Here is a 22,094-nt window from a genome sequence, read left to right as displayed (position 1 = left end):
TCCCCACTCCACCATAGTAGCCTCATTGGGTGATCATGGACCTATCAACACACTCTTAGCCTAATCTGCATATCAGGATAAAATGGAGAAGATAATAATGTAAGCTGTTTTGGGTCTCACTGGAGAGAAAGGCTGGGCATAAATTCGGTTTACAAAACCTTAAAGGCTTTGACTGTGTAAATGAATTTACACCATTAATGAATGAATTTACACCATGTCAGTAAGAAAGTTTGCTGTATCTGGATGGGACACCTGCTGTGGCTCTTGGATAAAATCCTTTGAGTACCTTGTTAGAAGAAAGATCGGGCTAAATAAGTCATAAGAATTGGATTGATATTAGAAGAGGCTGCCATTAAACCAAACCACCTAGTTCCACAGAAACATTTCTGAACGAAGCCCAGAATTACACTAAGGATCAGGAGGTAGTGCTGGAAATTGCATATTTTATCAGGTACATCTTTCTGTATATATTATTTGCCATTAAATCTGCTTTAAGAGAAACACAGTTTTGTGGCCTGAATACATTTTGAAAATGTGCATGCATTTATTTAGTTATTGTAGTTTATTCTGTAAGGAGGAATTAAGAGCTATGCAAAACTCTGAATCTCTGCCTATTCTCAGAGTTCTGCTCAGACACCACCACTACCCTGTGTCAGAAGTCCAAACTCATTATTACATCTACCACACACATGCCACAGGAATTTGGAACTGTACAATAGTTCTGAGATACACATAGGAACTCATTTCAAAAGTATTGTGTAAGCCAAATTCTGATCAGGACTGTGAGGGAAGAGGAAATGGTCAGAAAGTTTTGTGTAGTGCTGCTTTGGACTGTATGTGGGACCCTCAGTTCACACTCATACAACTTCAAATCGTAGACCACTGAAAGGAGAATGGCCATTTTCTTTGCAGTGAGCCGTTTTGCCATATGTGTCAACATTATGTGCTTCCAGATCAGGCTTTGTTCTTGGTTTTTTAAATGTATGGTTTACTCCTGCAGCTGGATCAAGAGTTTCTCAGGGCCCTCCAGGTCCTCCAGGCCCTCCTGGACCACCTGGCGTAGGAACTGGTTCGGTACATGAGATCCAGCAGTATGTTGCTGACTACCTGCAGAGTGAGTACCCACAAGATTTTGTCCTAGATTTCACATTGCCATGTTGTTTCTAGTTTTTGTTTTTTGCCTTCAGCTTCTGATGCTGCCCTTATAGGCTATCCCTTAGCAGCAACTGCTGCAAATGCCTCTGGGGATAGCTAGGAGAATGTAGGTCAGTTTGAAGCTTGGGTGCCCTTGGAGTGCTTAAATGCTGATCAACATAATGCAGAATAAGGATGGCTGAATAGTGGAGCATGTGGTAGGAAAAGTACTCTACTTCCTCTAAGGAAAAGTACCCTGTATGTAATAAGCTGCGTGTCAGGAAGAAGCTGTACTAAATTTTTAAGGCCTTACACAGTCTGGGATCTGTGTACCTGAGGGGACCACCTCTCTGACTATATTCCCCAAAGAGCATTGTTTGTTTGTTTATGGCACGCCTTACTCCGAAGCTCAAGGTGGGTTACAAGAAAGTCATACCCCCAAAATAAAACCCCTTCCCTAAAACCAACACTCCAATAAAACATCAAGATAGGAAAATTCCTTTCTCCTCTCTACAGATAACCACCAGGGGGTCTACTTGCTGATCTAGCATAGCCTGAGGGGGGTCCAGTGTTCTTAAGAACCTGGCCTCAACCCAAAACCTGGTGGAAAAGCTCCATTTTACAGACCCCGTGGAATGTTGATAGTTCTGTCAGGGCCCTTAGCTCTCCTGGGAGCTCATTCCACCCGGTTGGGGCCAGGGCCAAAAAGTCCCTGTGCTCTGCTAATTCCAACCTACAGGTAGTCCCTGACCCCAAAGAAGAGTGATTGGCATCAACCAGAGCCAGGGCCTTTTCAGTCCTGGCTCCAGCCTCGTGGAATCAGTTGTCAGCCAAAATCCAGACCCTTTTGGAGCTGCCACAGTTCTGAAGGGCCTGCAAGACAGCACTCTTCCACCAGACATATGTTGTCAGCCAACCCGTCTATTCCTGTTCACTATGTTATGCTAATTTTTTATACCCCAAAAGTTGTTCTTAATGGAAAGGCACATTTTTAAAAGATGACCACGATACCTGGTGACTTGAAGTGGTATAGTACAGAACTTCAGTACTTTTCTTTACATTTTTATTCTGTTCAAAGCAGATACTGGCTTTTGCCTTGCCTTTCACATGTTTCAGATCACAGATCATTCCTGATCACTCTCAGAAGCAAGGAGGACCTTTGGTCTTCTTCAGTTTCTCTTTTAAGATACAATTTCTTGTCACATTTGCCTTTTTAATTTCAACTTGGCTGCTAAGATCAACTGAATAAAATAAAGGCATTTTAAAATATATATATATATTTTTAATGACAAACAACACAATTCTGCAAAACAAACCCCAGTGGTTGTAAAGAATCCCAAGTGTTCACACCTCTTCATAAGTTTCTGAAAATTACAAAACCAAGCAGCACTGAATCAATATTTTATGTACAGTGATTCTTCCGTGTTTCGAACAGAGGCATTTCCAGTTCTGCTACCAACCTGAGATGCTGTTAAGTACAAATACCAGAATAAAAAAAATAGGAAATTGCATTGGCAAAGCATGTGCTGAACCACTAGGTAGCATCCTTCCCCCCCCCCCCCCCCCAAGTTTGTATGGAACAGACTGATTTATTGGTAAAACGATATGACTCTTGTTTAGAAAATGAGACTACCTGGGGATATTTCTAAATAAAGTTAATGAAATAAAACAAAGGGATCAATTTGTCTGGTGTTCAGAGTCTGGCTTTCAAAATATTCTACCCATGCCTTTCTCTGAGTCACCTTGTTCTTGGAGGATGAAGGGATGTGGAGAATTAACAAGAATATGTCTGGTTTAACAATATTACTTTAGTAGAGCTGCTGAAGAATCAGGAATTAATATAACCCTAACTTCATGCTTCTACTTAATTAGGAGATGGACGTTATCTGGTTGCACCTCAAGGCCCACCAGGTCCTCCAGGTCCTCCAGGAATTGTTACCATTGACGAACAATCTTTAGACTATAGCAAATTGGCCCGTCATGTTATGAACCACATGTCTGGTAAGTCTTATTTCCACAAATCAAATATTGTTTCCTTCAGTTAGGCCATCATCCATCAACTAGAACAAAAGGAAAACTGAATTTACATTTCTCTTGCTCATGGGATATGTCACTTTCTGGAAAGCAGTCTCTCCCAGCATTTGCCTCTAATTTTGTCCCTATCTTGAGACTTGGGCCATCAGCAACATCTTAAATTTCCAGTCATAGATTTCTGGGTTAGTGAACTTTCTCTGTGGAGGTCCTTTGATGTGGAACCAGACTCCAGAAGGGGTTCCTTCTGCACCATTTCCCTCTATTCTCCTGAAATCCTTGGCACTTCTGTACTGTTTTTCAATTAATTGTGGGCTAGCCTTGCTTTTATAAAAAGTTAAAGTGCATGTTCAATATGAAAATGGCACTTGTATGAAAATGCCTCACAATTTCTTTGGCGCTATTCCATGTGGCTAAGCCTGGCTGGCAAAACCAGGTGCAACATATGTTTGATACAATCTAATAATATTAAGACTAAATTGAATTGAAATAAAAGGCTGATCTTATATGTATTGACGCCAAAGTTCACCTGAATTCATGAGATTCTTTCTTAAGGAGATGTAAATAGAATTGCAGTCCTAATAATTTAACAATGAACTTTCGTTTTGCTGATAACAATGGAACATAACTCCCTTTGCTGGATTATGCCCTTAGATCTTTTTTCCAGATGCAGTGGTCAGATATATTAAAAGTCTTAGAAACACAAGTTTCTAGTAAATGAAACATAGAAACATAGAAACATAGAGTTGGAAGGGATCTCATGGGTCACCTAGTCCAACCCCCTGCACTATGCAGGACACTCACATCCCATTCGCTCATCTACTGTAACCTGCCACCCCTTTGCCTTCACAGAATCAGCCTCTCCATCAGATGACTATCTAGCCTCTGTTTAAAATTTTACGAAGATGGAGAACCCACCACCTCCCAAGGAAGCCTGTTCCACTGAGAAACCACTCTGTCAGGAACTTCTTCCAGATCTTTAGACAGAATTTCTTTTGAATTAATTTCATCCCATTTGTTCTGGTCTGTCCCTCTGGGGCAAGAGAGAACAATTCTGCTCCATCCTCTATATGGCACCCTTTTAAATAATTGAAGATGGTTATCAGATCCCCTCTCAGTTATCTCCTCTCTACGTTAAACATACCAAGCTCCCCCAACCTTTTTTCATACGTCTTGGTCTCCAAACCCGTCACCATCTTTGTTGCCCTCCTCTGGACACGTTCCAGTTTGTCCACCAGGAACTGAATAGGTGGGATTAGGAAGGCCACAAATAAAAGTACAGAGCCATATAGCCTATCAGTGTTTGTAGACATGTTCAGTGTCATAGGCAAAATATCAATCCACTCCCAAAAGGTTCTTCTACCATGGTGAACAGAATTTTGGACTTCAGCACTTTCAACAACTTGCATTATTTTTGTCATTTGGCTTCTATTGTTATGTTTGAAATTTCCCTACCAATCACCCTTTTTATTTGTGCTTGTGTGTGTGGTACGTCTGAGTATTTGTCTTCTCCCAGCTTTAGGTGTCTCTTGGACATCTTCCCATTCATCCTCATCAACAACATCTTATGATGATCTCCTTGCCATGCTACAGAGTAAGTGGATAGCTCAGAGACGGCAGGGATTTAGCATCATACAAGATTCTTTCTGCTTATAGAGATACAAGGGACATGTGTATTTATAGGGTTACTGATAGAATAGTTTGCTAGTGTATTTCTAAGTAAGAAATATGCCTGGCCCCACCTTCCAGCATTCTGGTCAGTGAAGAAGGAGGTGCTATTATCAGTCAAAGGAACCAGCTTTGATTACTGTCACTTTCCCATTACTGCATGTACCAACCAGTGATGAGGCAATTATGGAAGTTGTTTTCTGCAGTTACTGGCTTGGGTATCTATATTTTCCTGAATGGCAACATACACAAGCTGCAGTTTGATAATAAATTTGGTTGCCCATGGTACATTGTTCATTTAGTTGGCACATGGCAGCACTTGCTTAGCATAATAATTTTCACTAATTAATTTCAAGAAGATTTGACTACTTGTATTCACGTTTGTGCTATTTCTCATTGTTGTACAATGGCCTTATCCCATGTATCTTTATGTGCACCTCCACAACATTTTGGGCTATGGGATGGCTTCTAGTAAGTGGTTCACTGTTCCCTATTCCCAGTAAGATAGGAAGAAGAGAGTCTCTCTGAATTAATTATTTTCCTTGAGATCAGCATGAAGGCCAGTACAAACGGCAAGTTTGGGTGAGCCTTGCTAGAAGTTAAACATACATAAAAGTGTAGAAGAGTTGATTTATTGGGTTAGAACTGAATCCTGAATTTGATTCTCCATATCTTTTTAAGGAGAAGATGTTCGTCGACTATTAATTGGACCTCCAGGTCCACCTGGATTGCCTGGAATGGGAGGAGATGGCGTATCTGTGTCACTGGACTATGATGAATTAACCAGACGAGTTGTCAGCTACCTGACTAGTAAAAATTCCTTTTGGAACTTATCTCTATTAATATGCATAGCTATTATTCTGTAATTTAGGCAAATGTTCCTGATAGCATTCTGTGTGTGGCTCTGTCAGTCTTGCTGTTTATTCATCCATGGCCATCTTATCATAAAAGTTTCCTACCAGACAGTATGTGTGCAGTTGCACTGATGTTAATGTAACAGGCTCCTTGGTGAAGAAATGATCAAGATGCTGAACATGTAAGGGGCTTTCACTCATACCATTATAATGCTTCAGCCATCTGATGTCACCCAGTGTTCTTACTTGACAGAGCTTTGCTGCATCTCACTGTCATGAGCTCTAGCTGCCCCTTATTGTTGTATTGAAAATTGGCTTACAGAATCATGATAAATCCACTGGCTGTGATGTTGTACTGCAGCAACATTTGACACAAAACATTCTGTTGTCTGTTAGTACAAGAGTCATATGCTTTTCTCTGGCCTCTCCTTTTCCAGGAGCCCTTTTCAATACCAGGGACGTTTATTCCCAGAGTGGAGGGATTCACATATACTAATAGTTGGATTGAGCTGTTGCAATAGGGAGGGGGAGGGGAAAGACTCTCTCTTTCTTGAGCAAAGCTCCACTCATGCATGGGGCAGAGCTCCCCACTGCAGCCATCTGACCCTTGCAGTTGTTAGGACATGCTAGCCATTTGGCTCCGGAAATAAATTTCTCCAGGCTTGGAAAGGGTTCTGGGGGAGGGAAGAATGGGGAAGATCCTGGAACATCAGTACATTCTTGTGGCAGTCCATGGGTTCCAAACCCAAGTATTTATTTCCTACCCTTTTACTGAGCAAGAAGGGCATTTCTGACTAAGAACTATTAGATGGTCAGTGATAGACATTTCTTGGTTTCTATCTGCAGAATAATCCATAGATGCATCTTGACTTGTTAACTCACAGCATTTGCTGTGATATTGAATATTATCCAGAGAACATTTGTCCATCAGTTTTGGACTGTGTCTCATGGTAATGTTAAGAGTTACTCATAATTAAATTTTGCAAGTGCCCATGGTGCTACAGGACTGTTTTGAAAATGGACATCAGGGATGGACTGGGAAGTTAAAATGACCCAGGGGCACACTAAGCTGAGTGGTCCATGCACTGGCCATAAGCCAATGCTAGAGGCCACTGTGCTCCAACCTGGGAAACAATATGTGTCAATTTGGCCATTGTCTTCTTTTGCCTCACTGCCTGTGAGCTCAGCTGAGTAGCCCCTGCTATGCTATCAAAGCTAATGGAGTTGGGCTCTACTTTCTCCTGATTGCCATTGGGCCCCATGACAATGGCCCACCAGGAACTTTCCTTTGTAAATTAAAAGGCCATTCTACATTGTAACTTGATGGTCAGTTCATAAAGATGCTATCAACCAGCTTCTTCTATCACGTTAACTACTTCCATGCACTAATCAGAATAGATTCCCAGAATGAGCCTATGTATTAGAGTCGTAAGTACTAATATAACTTCTTGGTCTCCGGCCTGAAAGTAATCAAACAAAATATGCCATACAAGCATAATAGATCTGACTTGCACTGGCTAAAAATGCATGAAGGATTTGTCTTTCTATCCTGTGGCCCAATTATATATATTTATATAAAGCAAAGCTGAGATAACATTCTTCCTGCCAAGAATATCAGAATTTGCCTCAATGTCAAGGTCAAGCCAGAGTCATATATACCTGTTGCAAAGAGAGTAAAACTGAAGCAATTCCACTGTTATATTGTTAAAATTCTGTCTGCAATGTTATCCCACACTCTATGAATTATGGGTAACATAAACTTCTTTTCCATGTTTCTTATTCAACTCTATGAAACATTTCATTTTCCAGATCCGTTACACCCTTTCATTTGTTATTATTCTAGGTAGAGGAATTGGCATTGGGCTTCCTGGCCCTGCAGGTCCTCCTGGTCTGCCAGGGGCATCTTATGGTGACATCTTAGCTTTTCTCCAAGGTATGCCTTGCAATCCTATCAAGCTATCTTGTTGGGTCATACATATGTACAGGCAAACATAAGACAAGGACGTCTCACACTGGGGCTGCCAGCAAGAACTGATAGCTTATTGTCTCCTTCTTCCCCTCTCCCACTCCAGTTCAGATGCACATATTTAGGTTTCCTTGATTCAGGTTTAGCCCACTCATTGGAAACAGATGGCTAGAGATTAAACTGGGCAGTTGTATTCAGAATGGATAGTGGAATCCCTGTCAGGGGAAAGCTGTATCTCAGCTTTCAAAGGACATTTATGACTTATAGTTGCTTTTAGCCGCCAACCAACAGGTGTACAAGGTGGATCATCCTAACTATTTATTGTGTCGTCTTTCATTTGCCTCATCTTCACATTCACACACACAAATAGCAGAGTGAGCTTTTTGTGTAAAGGAAATTGATTCTATCAGGAAGACTGGGGGAAGCATGGGGGGGGGGGGTGGACAGAAGTGCCTTGCCCAGATGGCATCGAGGAAAGCATTTAGTGTTTCGAACCCTCATTCATTTCCTTTGTTCTTTCAGCCTCAGAGTTCAGTGGCATTGTAGGGCCACCTGGCCCACCAGGCCCACCAGGCGTTCCTGGCAGCTCTCTTTCTTCTCTCAGTGCAGAGGCAATCTTCACATACTTGCAAAGTAAGGAGTAATAGAATCTGCCATATATGTTCTTATAGTGTCTAGTAGGAGCCTAAGACATCACAGGGTGGAAATCTGCATGGCATTCTGGACCAAATAAAACAATTTAGCTATATGCTAAACAAGAATCAAGTGCCACCCAGAATTATGATGTCCAGAGAAAGGCAAATGGTGCAATAGAGCATGGTAGATCAATTGCCCCGAATTCTGTTGGGCCAGTGAAGGCATTGGTGGCCTAATTTCATCTTGGAGCATATGAAAGACCATTATTTTATAATTCTGGTTTTGTCTGTCTAACCGTTTTGCAAATACTATCTTAGCATTCCAGAGAAATCATATTAAGAAATGATGGTGGCTTTTAACAGAGTGTAGTAGGTTATGTTGTAATTACAATTATCCTTGAGAGGCCCTTGCTAACTGTTAAACATAGAGCTATCGTCACACTAAGACAGATCATGGATCCATCTTGCACAGTGTGGTCTGGTCTGACTGGTAGCAGCTCACCACAGTTTGCGGGCAAGGAGGGACCCTTATTAGTACTTGCTACTCAAAATTATTTAGCTGGAGTTGCTAATAAGGGACTCTGCTCTGTCTGTGTATGTAGCCCCTATCCCAAAAGTTGATTGTTTCACTAAACCAATTTCTTCTTTTTGCTCTCAGATGCAGGATACTCCACAATCCCTGGACCCCCCGGGCCACCAGGACCCCCAGGCTTTTCAGGAACTGGTCTTGAGTCCTATGGTAACAAGATTTGGACCGATGAGTTCAGAAGTGAATTGATCCAATACCTTACTAGTAAGACCCTTTTCATTCTGTTTGATATAGCCAGCTGTTGCTTTCCCTAAAATATTAGGTCTGGGCCTCATCCTGGCTCTCTGCCTAGGGATGATCTCATACTGTTTTGTAGCAGCTGAGAAATACGTACTCCAGCTGTTATTCTAGTTCCCTGAAAAACTGAAAGTGTTCGTTATGATTTCCTTTTAAAGAAGACATAAAATTTCTTTGTTTGGAAGTCACATTTATGGAAGGGATAATTCATTTAATTTGTGCTTCTTTAATAGGAGGTAAAAGGCTGGAAAAATTGGGATACCTTCCTCTCTTTAGAATGACCCCTCCAAAAAGTATTTTCAAAAATTGGCTTTTCTTGCATGTGATCCTGAATTGCTGTTGCTATGGGGCTTACAGGGTTATAATCTTGGTAAACTGTGGAAAGATATGTTTAAATAAGAGTTGGATCTGGTTAGTTTTGTGCAACAATAGATATTCCATATATACATAATAGGCCACATTTCTTTGTAAATCCCTGCTAGTTTGCTGTTTGCCTTGAAGAAAATCCTGGGAAGTTATTCTAAACTCCCTGGCATTGCTAGTCTTCTGGAAGACCTCAGTACTTAAGAACTAGTGTAGTGTAACAATTGGAATGTCAGACTAGGATCTAAGAGATGCAAGTTCAAAGCCACACTCTGTCCTGAAGCTCACTGGGAGACCTTTGGCCAGTCACTGTCTCTCAGCCTATTTTATAGCATTGTTGTAAGTGTAAAATGCAGGAGGGAGAACCTGAGCTCACTGAAGGAAGAATAAAGAGGTGATAGATAGGGACATACATATGCAGCCCACTTGTACTGGTTGACTACAATAAATAGGAGAATGAGAGGCGGGAAGTCAAGAGCAAGCCAATCATATCCTCCTGTTCCTACGCATCCCCAGGGTCAGCACAAGGATTCAAGGTCAGCACAAGGATTTTCTATCTGCATGTGAAGTATATATTCTACTACTGAACTCTGGGGTCAGAGATTGAACTGAAAAATATGGGTCATGGTAAGCTATTGTACAGTGTTTATAAGTAATCCATGATATCCAAGTGGGAACAGGACACAACTTCAATCAGTACACTATGGCCAGCCTTTAGGAATTAACATTGCTGATCTCTCCCTGCTGCCGTGGAATATTACTGCTGATCTTACCTATAGTCCATCCAGCCTTGGTACCATTCATGACTGTCCACACTCCACCAGATCGGCCTATCTCTGTCACTGAAGTCCTTCATGATTAGTGCAGTGCCATTAACACTCACTTTTTCTTGTAGGTGATGACATACGAGGCTTTATCAGAGGTCCTCCTGGGCCACCAGGACCTCCTGGGCCACATGGAGATGGAAGCAGTATGTCTGGATACCACAGAGGGTCTGCAAATTCAGAAGCATCCTATGGCAGGTCCATGAGTGCAAGTGCATCCTATGATGCCACAGGGAGATACGGAGGTTCAGTGGGAAGTGATGGAGCACACAGTGGTGCACTTGGAGCAGGTGGCTCTTATGGCGAATCACTGAGCACCGGAGGAGGTGGCTCTTATGGCGAATCATTGAGCACCGGAGGAGGTGGCTCTTATGGCGAATCATGGAGCACTGGAGCAGGTGGCTCTTACGGCGAATCACTGAGCACAGATGGATCACAGATGAGATCAACAGGAGCAAGAGGATCTTATAGTGGATCATATGGCGCACCATTGGATTACAATGAGCTGGCAGTTCGAGTATATGAAAATATACAGAGTAAGTTTATTCTTGTGCTATCTAAAATGTTCAGAGTGTGCAGCTATACTTTCAATGAAAAAAAGTATAAGCAACAACTACACTCTAAAACCTACCAATTTTACCTGTTTCATTAAAATATACAGGATGTTCCTTGAAAAATATTTAAACTGATGATATAGATAAGAAATTATTGAAGATAATGGAGACATGGTGACCATTTTGATTTTGATAAGCTTGTTGTATGGGCCAAATACTCATCTTGTTCTTTAATCAGCCTTCTCAATCTCTGGCAATAGTGGACAGATTTGGGACATGGAGTTTGAAAAACAAACTTGTGTTTCAACTGAAATCAATGTAAACGAATACTGCAACAGGTTCCCATAAGGCTCAGAATGATGGATTATATGTGGAAGGAATTTTGCTAATCTTTGTTGCCAATGGTGTGGGCAAGTTACCCATATCTAGAATTAGGTTTTTAGTAATGAACACCAGACATATGTTTACAGTGTTCACAAAAACCTGCTGAAAACGAAATCCTGCACATGGTGGAAGATTAATATAATCTCTCAGGAAAAAGCCACCTCACAAATGCCAAATATTATATCATAAAGGTAAAGATAAAGGTATTCCCTGTGCAAGCACTGGGTCATATCTGACCCTTGGGGTGACGCCCTCCAGCGTTTTCATGGCAGACTCAATACAGGGTGGTTTGCCAGTGCCTTCCCCAGTCATTACCGTTTACCCCCCAGCAAGCTGGGTACTCATTTTACCGACCTTGGAAGGATGGAAGGCTGAGTCCACCTTGAGCCGTCACTCATGCCTCTTATATTATATCATATTTAGCTTCAAATAAGCGCCCATGCTAAACGCAACATATGAACTGTGCATTGTATGTTCTCCAGAATTTTGTGGATGCTTTGATGTTGTACTTACAGGGGCAAACAACAATAATATCTAGGAAGAAAGACTTTCTATACAGACCTTTTGGAAAATAAAAAAAATCCACTTGTAGAACAAGCATTGTAAAGAATCAGGACTGGATTTTCTTTTCAGATTGGAGGGGAAAAAATCCCTACTCGTGTGTTTTTGGTGCTGCATTCAAACTTGTGTTTAAATGTGTCAGACAGAGGGCTCCTCCAGGACATGATGACTTACACCATGCAAGGACCACCTGGGCCTCCAGGGCCTCCTGGCATCAGCAGAGTGTTTGCGTCTTATGGAAACGTCACTGAAGACCTCATGGATTTCTTCAGAAGTAAGTGGTATCCTGACTGGCACTTGTAGGTCACTACTGCATAGCTCCACCTGCAACTATGTTTCTGTTGGATAGAGATGTAAATAGACTAAGCAAGCCTTGTAGCCCTCTGTAAGAGGCTGATGCAGTTGTTTGATGTCTGTTCGATCTTTTAAATGCTTCAGGCTTCATTTGCAGAACTCAATAATGTCCTTTAAGGGCCAAGAGATATCACAGGAGTGTTGATCAGAATTCTTGCTTTAAGAAGTGTAATGCATAGTAGATCTTCACATATATACTATTTTATTTGTTTCCTGTAGCTTATGGAACTATTTCAGGCCCGCCTGGACAGAAAGGGGAAATGGGATTCCCAGGACCCAAAGGTAAGAATTTTGTTGTCATGCCTGCCTAACAGTCCTCCACTCTTGACCCAAAGTGAATGGAAACCTAGAAAAGTTACATCATGTATTTCAATGTTCAGCATGTATTAATCAATCTGCATTCAAAGTCATCAAGTGGTCTTCTGTGAAGGCACACATGCAGTTTTGCCCAGAAGCCACAAAGATGAATATGTAATATTTGGATCACATCAGGATCCTACAAGAAAATGGATCTGAGTCAAAAGTGAAGTGGTAATAATTTCTAATAACATCAGTAATGGTTGAAGTTAATAACCTTAATATTAATCTTAACTATTACTATTTTTGGGGAAGGCACTGGCAAACCACCCCGTATTGAGTCTGCCATGAAAACGCTGGAGGGCGTCACCCCAAGGGTCAGACATGACTCGGTGCTTGCACAGGGGATACCTTTACCTTTACCTTTTTATTACTATTTTTATTGGAAATGAGAGAATCCAGTTTTAAAAACAGGCGATGGGGGAACTCCCCCTCCCAGTCACCCGGGAGGCTAGTGAGAAGGATGGGTCTGGCCAGTGTTCCCCCTTCGCCTAGTGCCCAGGAGTAGCATGGACAGTGTGCCTAGTCAGCCTCCCGTTCCCTTCTCTGGTGCCCGGGAGGCCGGCGAGAGAGGAGCGGTTGGAATGCAGAGTGCCCGACCAGCCTCCTGTTCCCTCCCCAGGTGGGCAGGAGGGTGGAGCTGTAGCAAAGCAGCATGGAGGGTATGTGGCTTACCTCCTGCTGACTCTTCACCCTCTCGAGAAGTACCAGGAGGAGGAGGATGGGGGTGAGGAAGAACCTCTGATTGACTATCTGTTGGGGGAATACTCCCGCAGAAGTGTTTTTATATAAATATTTATATATAAAGATGGTCATAATTTTACTTTGGACTCAGATCCATTTTCTTTCCCGACTACAGTCAGATATGTGTAGGTTCCCCCCCCCCATAGGCTAGTAAAGGTCAGTGATAGTAACAGTGATTGGGGAAGAGCCCTTGGTAACAGATTGATCAGCCTTAGAGTGATGGCTTCACTCCCATGTAAGAGTTTAAAGACAGTGAAGTAAAAGATGTAAAAACACTGAAATGCTGCTGTTTTAAAACTTAATTATTGCCTTCCAAGTACCTTCAACCTGTGGTCTTCCAGATGTTCATGGACTGCCAGATGTTCATCCCTGCCAGCAAACTCTGGCAGGGGCTCATGGGAATTGTAGTCCCTGAACATCTGGAGGACCACAGGTTGACTACCCCTGCCTTAAAAGCAGTATTGGCACTAAGCAGTCTGCTTCATCATATGCATGAAATGAACAGTGAGGCTCTTGGGCTACCTTTCTGACTGTCTCTCCCTCACTTACACACCCAGAGCTTTTATAGTCTGAATTTGCAGCACAAGGACATTGTGATAGAGGAAACACAACTTATGTCTCAGTTCATCTGAAATCAACAAGACCATGTCGTTGACATTGCTCATTTTAATTCCTAGGCTCTAACCATGTTCACAGTATAGAGTCTTTAATGTGCTATTTGTGAAAGCTTTTGTGAAAGGTTAAATGCAGAAGCAAGCCATTCTTCTCGGTGTGCTTTTGTCATTGACAAATCTAGATTAAAAAAAATCACTTTTGAAAACTTTCTTGATTTTACATGCCATAAGGGGAAGGGTGGGGTTTAATGTATTAAAGAAATTGATAAAACTGCATTCTTATGGACTGATAACATTCAAAGACCTTGCTGCTCTGTTTTTATATATGCACACATCCCCCTGTGGCTAGCCCAGATGGCTCAAATGCCTCAATCTATTAACTGCCAATATGATTACGAGTGGCATTCAGTAGCATGCAATCTCAGAACTGCTCTCAACCTTCTTCAGATGTCACAGGGAGTCCTGGGGAACACAGCTTTCTCTTAAATCAGGGCATGAAGCTGTTTGAGACTGAAAAATTATTTGCACCAATCTTACTTCCTCCTTTTGCTTAGCAAAGGCATGTTCTTCAGGCAGCTCTGTTACTCCTAGCAAGGCAGTCACATTCTTTTTTTTTCTTTTTTCTTTTTCAGGTGATACTGGACCAATGGGGCCACCAGGTCGCCAAGGACCAAGAGGACCAAAGGGTGAAAAGGGCGAGAAAGGTATCTGCCATTTCCAAATTAGATGAATACTTTATATAATTTAAGGCAGAGAAGCATAGTATACACCCAACAACATAAGAGTGCTGGCTTTGTTATGTCAACATGCCCTTCTGTATTGTTAGCGCTGAAGAAAGCATTCCTTTCTCCCTTTTCAAGTGGAGACCCTTCATGTCAAGACAAAGTAGAAAAAGCAGCACTCAGCCACATTCTTTAAGTCAAAGTACAGGATGTGTTAACATGGCATAAAATTCCCGCATGTATGTTGCTTCCAAATAAGAAGCATGCAGATTGTCACATGAGTAAATGACATGTGATTTAGACATAATTTGACATACCTGAGGGATCCTCAGGAGTGAATACTTATTCTCCCTCCCCCACAAATTAGAAAGCAACCTGTCATTTAGAGTTATGTTCAAACCAGAAACTATGCTTTGCTCTTTTCTTTACAGACCGAGATTCCACACTCTAGTTTGTAGGGAAGAATGCAAATCATAGTGCTTGATGCAGCAACAACAACTATGTTTTTTTTTGGGGGGGAGCACCCAAATCTAATTAGGCTGAAGCACACAGGGGGCAGAGCCCAAAGCACAAGGATCTGCCAGCTTTGTTCATGTAAAACAAGCTGTGGTTCACCACTGCATCTGAACTATACCAATAGCATACAAAGGCTTTCCAATTCTTTTTTTAAAATGCAGTATACCACTAATTGCTAGCAATGATAGTTTTACCTTGTTGAGTTTGAAATAATCCTTTCATCTCCTTTCCTTAGGTGAACAAACATATGGACGAAGGAAAAGGAGGAGCATTGGGGTCTAACCGAAGAACCTGGCTTAACATACAGGCTTCCTAAATTGGTTATGGTTGAAAATTTCCAGTGACGTCCAAGTTACCAACTTTCCACTAAAACTTGGCATTTAAAAATGATATTCATGGTTCTATTTCACTGAAGTCTAAAACCTAGACATGAAAAAGGCAAACCACCTTTATTTGTTAATGCCTGTAGATTTGTGATGGTCTAGAACTGGGTCTAAGTACAACCAGTATCTAAGCCTGAGCATTTCATAGCATTGTGTTTTAATTTTGCTTTTAGGTTACATTGACAATTTCTTCAAATGAAAACTGGATTGAGAAATCTTCAAAGGAAACTAAAGCTCAGATTCATAGTTTGCCTGAATTGCCTTGACGAGATTGAATGTGTGCACAATGTATATACAAAATGATCAAGGATCTAGGTCAGCCTCAACTTTTTTACCATTGAGAACTCCCTGAAACATTCTTCATGTTTTAAGAAGCCCCAGAAGTTGCACGATTGTGCACAAAATGTTTGGGAAGTACATGCCCACTCGGGACCCCACCCATTCTGACCCCCTCCAGGCCCATCATTGGCCATTTGGGGGGTGGTCAACATGACCATATATGGTCATATCACCCAATCAGTGTTTAACAAATTTGAAAAATATATTAAAGAATTAACTCCCACCCATTCAGGAAACCCTTCCAGGGCTGTCAGGAAACTCCAAGGTTTCATGAAACCCTGGTTGAGAAAGCCTGATCTAGAGTAAAGAACAGATGTGGCTGTACTCCAATACAGCAGTAAGGAACATAGTCAATCCCCCATTTAATATCAATGGCTAATTGCATTGCAGAAATGTGAAGGACCTCTAGGCTTGTTGGGATCTATGCACTTTCCCCTAGGATCTTGTTTAAAAACAAAAATGTTTGCTATGGTGCTTTCTATTGCATTAAGTTAAAAAATCCATTTTACTATACAACTTTCCAATTAAAGCTTTGTTTGACTCTTTAGAGGTAATTAGACACTAAATTGTATGCTAGACAGTTATGAATGGTGGCCGGGACAAGCAGGCAAAGTCAAATGTATGCTATGGTCCAGTAAGCACATGGCTTACTCTCTCATACTGAGCTCAATAATTCCCTGACAAAGCTAGCAGTTTTATCTGGGAAAACTCTGCCCTCTTTTGCTTGTTTACAGGTTCAGCACTCACTTTCTGATGGCCATCTGCTTTGATGAGCATTTGACCCTTCTATGCACACAAGGGAATATAGATTACAGGTCTGGTTTATTGCCTTGAGGTTCCCAACAAGGCAATTAAACCACACTTTATGTAAGCAAATTTGCATGTTGGGTTTCCACAGCCACATGATATATATATATGCACTGTGGCAGCAATTGGGTGGTGGTCAAGTATGGTCAATTGCTTTTGACAAACCTGCAGTAATGACAGGCTGATAGTCTTCCTAATTTAGGCCATAGTAAAAGCACAGCAATATGCAGATAAAGTATTTCTTTTACAAAGTTAGGTATGAACAACACTCTATAGTTTTCAGTTGTTTACAAATGGAACCTGTGAAACTCACAGAATTTTACTTTGCTAAAAGTGTTAACATCATGAATCACTGAAATGTGCCTGAAAGTTGACAAACTTATCCACTTAGAAGCCTGGGCTGCTTCTAACTCAGCCATATTTTAAGTACTTTATAAGAAAGGTGAGAACCAGTCTTAGTGTTTTGTTACTAAGGGTAAATAACATCACATTAGCTAATGGGAAATGGGAAAAGGCCATTTATTAGGGTCACAGAAATAACAAGGAAGCTCATTTGGACACTTGGCAACCTAATCATCACCTTACAAATATTATCATGAATTTTTCCCCATTCAGATAAGCCAGAAGTATATTGTTCAGCCACACTCATTTTTGGGTTGTGGGGTCACTTCATAGTGTCTCTGGGGCTTCCATCATGTATTTCTCGACATAGTCCCCTAATACACCACAAGCTACTTTTGATCCTCAGGGGAGTCTGAAAGTTGTACGGGGGCATTAATGGTCCCTTTGCCAATGCACAAAACAAAACCTTCGGTGGCTCAGTGGATGCATACAAAGTCTTGAGTGCCATTAAAGTGCCACTCTGGCTTGGGGCCGCTGTCATGATGATCCATAGTAAAAAGGTTTCTATTTAGTTCCAGCATCGGTGGTTCTGATGAGTACAAATAGGATATGATGACTGTCTGGCAACTGACATGTTTCTTGTTTGTGAGAATATCACATTCACTGTACACGGAGCTTGCTGTGCATCCAAACTCTGTAAATGTTAGTGACATTTAATTTTTAAAATAAATGTTTTTTTAATTAAAAAGTTGTGGTTTTTTTCTTATCTTATTTCCCAAGGGTTAAAAGACATCCATATCACACAGTCATCTTTTATTGTTAAATTGCACTGACGTGTATTTTATGTGGGTTTTAAATCTTTATTGTAAACTGCCACGAGCTGGCAGGGTCCGGCAGTGGCAGTTAATATAATAAAATAAAAAGGGGTCTTGATTTACATCTTGTGTACCTTTTGGGTTAGGGTTATGGCATTCTGTCTGTAAAAGTAACTCAAATAAAATAAATGCACTTTGCCTTGTACACCTAAAGTTGACAGTAGGCTTTCTGATAATAATAAAAGGACCGTGCAGGTGGTAAGGTGGCTCTTGCTACTTGAGGGTCTTGCTACTGTAAAGTGGCATAAAATAAAGTGCAAGGCCGGCATCAGGGGTGTGACAATGACTAAACAACATCCATAAAATATGACAGAAAGGTTTCTTCACCAGAAAAGTAATAAGTACTCGGGTCCACCGTAGAGTCTTTAGACTGAACTCAGACTAGTTAAATAAAGTTACAGGATGCAAGATATACATTCCAACAAGACAGGAAAGGGAAGCTGATTTTTATTCCACCAAAAAGTAGAAGTCTTTGTGAGAAACGAGCAGATCTGATACTTGGAAATGATAATTAACTTTCAAAGCTTCCTGAAAGTCAGGTGGGGGAAGGATACTGTTTCCTCAGCTTAAAAAAAAACAAAACAAAAACGCACTTCTCACTACATCAAAGCCTGCAAGCAAGCACAGCATTGAACTAAAATTCTGCTTACTAAGACTTTAATGCATTTCTTTATAGAGATGAAAGGAGCCAAGTTTCACTTTTTAGATGCTATGGAACATTAAAGTGACACTTTCCATAGAGCAGAAGAGGTATATATTTTGGAATGTGTATTTTAATCACTAAGGCCAATTTCTTCTAAATGTAGGATAACTTTGACTTTCTCTTCATAAAGTGATGGAATTGAACCGAAAACTGATTCAAAGGCACAATCTGAGCTACTTGTATAAAAAGTCAAATAGCAATTAAGGGAGAGTTTTGCCCCTTTGATACAAATGTAGATGAGTTCAGATTGAGTTGTTTTTGTGTGGTTCGTAGCAGGAGAATTGGGCTGGAAAAGGGAATAACAGAGCAGAATCAGTATTATGATTTGTAAAACTATCCAGTGAAGCCATTCCTAATGTGATGTAACAAAAAGCACAACCCTGGCAACACTACTCACATGTGCCTGCCAGCACAGCTTTTTATTACTGAATTTGCCTAAATTCTCAACGATTCACGTACTAAAGCTATACAAACCTACCCAGAAAGCTAAGCCAGAGCTACATGGGTCAAAATCAGGCTGAGGAACAGCAGCCATTAAACTATGAGCATATGAGTAATCTTGTAGAGATTTTACAACATGAAGCGCTAACCCTGGATATCTTGAGGTTGGCAAGATGAATAATGTACGTTAATTTTCAAAACTGGGAACCATCCATTTATTCTTTGGCAAGGAATATTCGTACTGTGTGCATAACTACAAGGAAATAGCCTTCACGGGGCACTGATAAACACTAATTTTACAGTTGGTAGCAGCTGAAAGTAGTCTGTGGAAATAGGCTATTTGAAAATCAAAAACAAAAAAACTAAGATACCATCTCAGACTACCTGACTTTCCTTAAAATGCTGCTTTTCATAATTTAATGGGGGTAGGAGAAGATGCATGAACTGTGGGAGAGAAGAGAGACAGATAAGGAGGAGTGATATCAGTCTATCATTTGACAGTCAGCTTATTCTTTTTTTATAAGTCATGAAATCTGGACTGTCAGGACAATCCAATTCTGGAAGACAAGAAAAATTCTTCAAAGTTATCTATGTACAGTACAGGGCATCCTTGACTAAAAGACACACAGATAACCATCCTTGCTGGGAGGGGGAACAGATGCCTTCCACTCTGGCATTTATTTTATTGGGAGATATGTAGGATGTTCTGAATAGTAGCACTATCGTTCATAATAGTAGCACTGAGGATATCAAACCTTCAGACCAGCAATCTGTCTGAAAGAACAGAAAGTTTACAAGAGAAAATCTATAAACAGAATGCCCCAAATAAATCAATGAAATTGAGATTTGTAAACAGGTTATCTGCTGTTTAGACAGACAACAGTATTTAATGTTATAATCAATACTAGTTACTTTGTAAAGGTGAGGTTTAAAAAAAGTAAAAGCCTTTGAATACTTTTTCATCCTATCTAAGCTATTTGACATAAACAAATTTCAGAACATTGTATACAGCGAAATGCAACCTATCTAGTGATGAGTATTGTGAATTTGCAACCTGCTACACAATACATACTGATAAAATAAAATGTAAGATATTAAGGCTAGCTAAGAAGTCTTTTAAAGTAAACTATAATTTAGGAAGAACAAAATGCAACTTAAAACATGGATGTTCAAAAAAATTATACTTATTATACTAACACCATTAAACAACCCAACCTGACAATATGAAGATCCAATACTTGAGTTTTTTAACTCTGCCCTCAGCCAAACCTTATAAAAGAACTACTTAATTTTATAATCCATTTCCTTCACATGCAGGAACATTGTGACATAATACAGTTAAAAAAAAAGAAAACAGCTATTCTTGCATTTAATGGAGATTGCAAAATGTGAAAACTTACATATCATTATCATAAGATATCTACTAAAAGATTAGGCCTCAAAAGATAAGAAGCAACCAACATTTATATTACAAATTCAGCATACCAAAAAACACAGTTTACAATACTGTATTTGATATGACTCGAATTAGATACCCCAAAGGCTGCAGGTTTTGTCAAATGCAGTTACATACTTTGTCAACAGCGTGATAAATATTTCCATCACACTCTGACAACAAATAAATTATAGTACAACAATGCATTTTTGGAATACATTTTTAACATTTTAGTAATATCATAGTGAAATAATAAACCAGATTAAGCTATGTGTCTATGTTTAACTTAAATCCATCTCTAAATCAATTGTTTTGAAATAAATCCACCCCTTGCTACAAAGATGTAACCACTGATTTAAGAATTTTTGATAATTTTGTGCTGTAGAGCATTGTACTTTTAGATTTCATTAGGAAAGAATCTACCAACTCAGTCTAAATCCTATAATGTAGGATCAAGAATGGGAAAATTATGCACACTTCATTTTGAGAAACCAATTCTGCTGTTTGGTTGGCAGACAACCAGTAGCCTGATATAGGGGAAAATAAACTATGCCTTTTAATATTGACAGAATTAGTTTTTATGTATTTAGGTACATGGTATTTTAGGATAAAGATATGACATTAGTGAAAACAAGTATTTATCTTCCATATGCATTAACATTAAAATGGGTTCCTGTGATAATTAAGATGATCCACTTGCAATTCAATAATAATATCCAACATGTTTAAGGGTTTCAGGCACTGAATACAATGAGGCAACCAATTCACAAATGAAGTAATGGGCATAATTAAGGTATGGTTAAAATTAACAGTAGTATGCTAGCCTAAGAATCCTTTATATTAATTTATTGTCGGGGTATTACAGATTATCACTAATAATTTATGGTGATTTTTTCAAAACCAACATAGTTGGATACCACATTTTTGAGACCAGTTTTCAAAAGGCTGTCTATTCTTAAACTACATTGTGCTTCTATGTCAGATAGTCTCTCAGCATGAAAACAAACAAGAAAAAAAATACATCAATGATCTCCACTGACAGTGTCTAAACTTCCACAGAGGTCCTTGGAAGCAGATTGTAACATTGCGGAAGCTGAAGATGGAAACTGAAATATCACAGAGGAAAGAAAGCCAACCCCCTACATAGGTTCCCAGATTCATGATCCAGTGGAGTGCAGGCTAGGAATCGGATAGAATTTAGAAATACGGCTTTGTGTTGATGGATTAAGGCACTCAGATTCTCCAGACATTTTAAAGAAAACCTCCTGTTCTTGAAGCTTCCGAGCAAATTCTTCTTCTAATGTCTGGTGACAAGATATAAAGCAATTAAAATTAATTGATGGAAATTGTTCTAGCAATTTTGTCCTAATTTGCAAGAGGCAAAACAGATATACACAAAAAGATGCTAAACAATCTACAGAAAATACTTTCTGATTGTACTTTGAAATAAGTCTCCAGGAATTTCTGGTCTGGACTTTATAATTCTATGGACAAAACTGCAAGACAGAAATGGGGATGGCAGCATTTAATTTGGAAATGTCCAAAGCCATTTCTAAGGTATCACCTTCAGCAGCAGAGTTAGACAAATGCAGCACAAAGTCAAATCCAGCCTCCAGAGGCCTCCATTCTGGCCTTTGGTAACACCTTCAATTTCGAGGACTA

At 40.1% G+C, this 22,094-nt stretch overlaps 2 protein-coding genes across 6 annotated transcripts in view; one reads left to right on the top strand and one right to left on the bottom strand.

Moving 5' to 3' along the window:
• The window catches only part of COL17A1 (collagen type XVII alpha 1 chain), a 75,129-nt gene extending 57,446 nt beyond the window's left edge, over nt 1-17,683 (top strand). For both annotated transcript variants that reach the window (XM_077349626.1, XM_077349625.1), the window contains exons 46-57: nt 1,001-1,114; nt 3,007-3,135; nt 4,682-4,759; nt 5,515-5,643; nt 7,531-7,620; nt 8,176-8,286; nt 8,947-9,081; nt 10,373-10,837; nt 11,943-12,074; nt 12,374-12,436; nt 14,502-14,573; nt 15,343-17,683. In XM_077349626.1, coding sequence (XP_077205741.1) covers nt 1,001-1,114; nt 3,007-3,135; nt 4,682-4,759; nt 5,515-5,643; nt 7,531-7,620; nt 8,176-8,286; nt 8,947-9,081; nt 10,373-10,837; nt 11,943-12,074; nt 12,374-12,436; nt 14,502-14,573; nt 15,343-15,389 — 1,565 coding nt within the window. In that variant the 3' untranslated portion in view covers nt 15,390-17,683. The remainder of the gene's footprint in view (nt 1-1,000; nt 1,115-3,006; nt 3,136-4,681; nt 4,760-5,514; nt 5,644-7,530; nt 7,621-8,175; nt 8,287-8,946; nt 9,082-10,372; nt 10,838-11,942; nt 12,075-12,373; nt 12,437-14,501; nt 14,574-15,342) is intronic.
• Nucleotides 17,684-19,836: 2,153 nt separating this feature from the next.
• SLK (STE20 like kinase) overlaps nt 19,837-22,094 on the bottom strand; it is a 53,574-nt gene continuing 51,316 nt past the window's right edge. For all 4 annotated transcript variants that reach the window (XM_077349628.1, XM_077349629.1, XM_077349627.1 and 1 more), the window contains one exon: nt 19,837-21,736. In XM_077349628.1, coding sequence (XP_077205743.1) covers nt 21,590-21,736 — 147 coding nt within the window. In that variant the 3' untranslated portion in view covers nt 19,837-21,589. The remainder of the gene's footprint in view (nt 21,737-22,094) is intronic.

The sequence above is a fragment of the Paroedura picta genome, chromosome 8 (assembly GCF_049243985.1).
Source record: "Paroedura picta isolate Pp20150507F chromosome 8, Ppicta_v3.0, whole genome shotgun sequence".
Classification (NCBI taxonomy): Eukaryota; Metazoa; Chordata; class Lepidosauria; order Squamata; family Gekkonidae; genus Paroedura; species Paroedura picta.
This window is presented reverse-complemented; position numbering and strand designations above follow the sequence as displayed.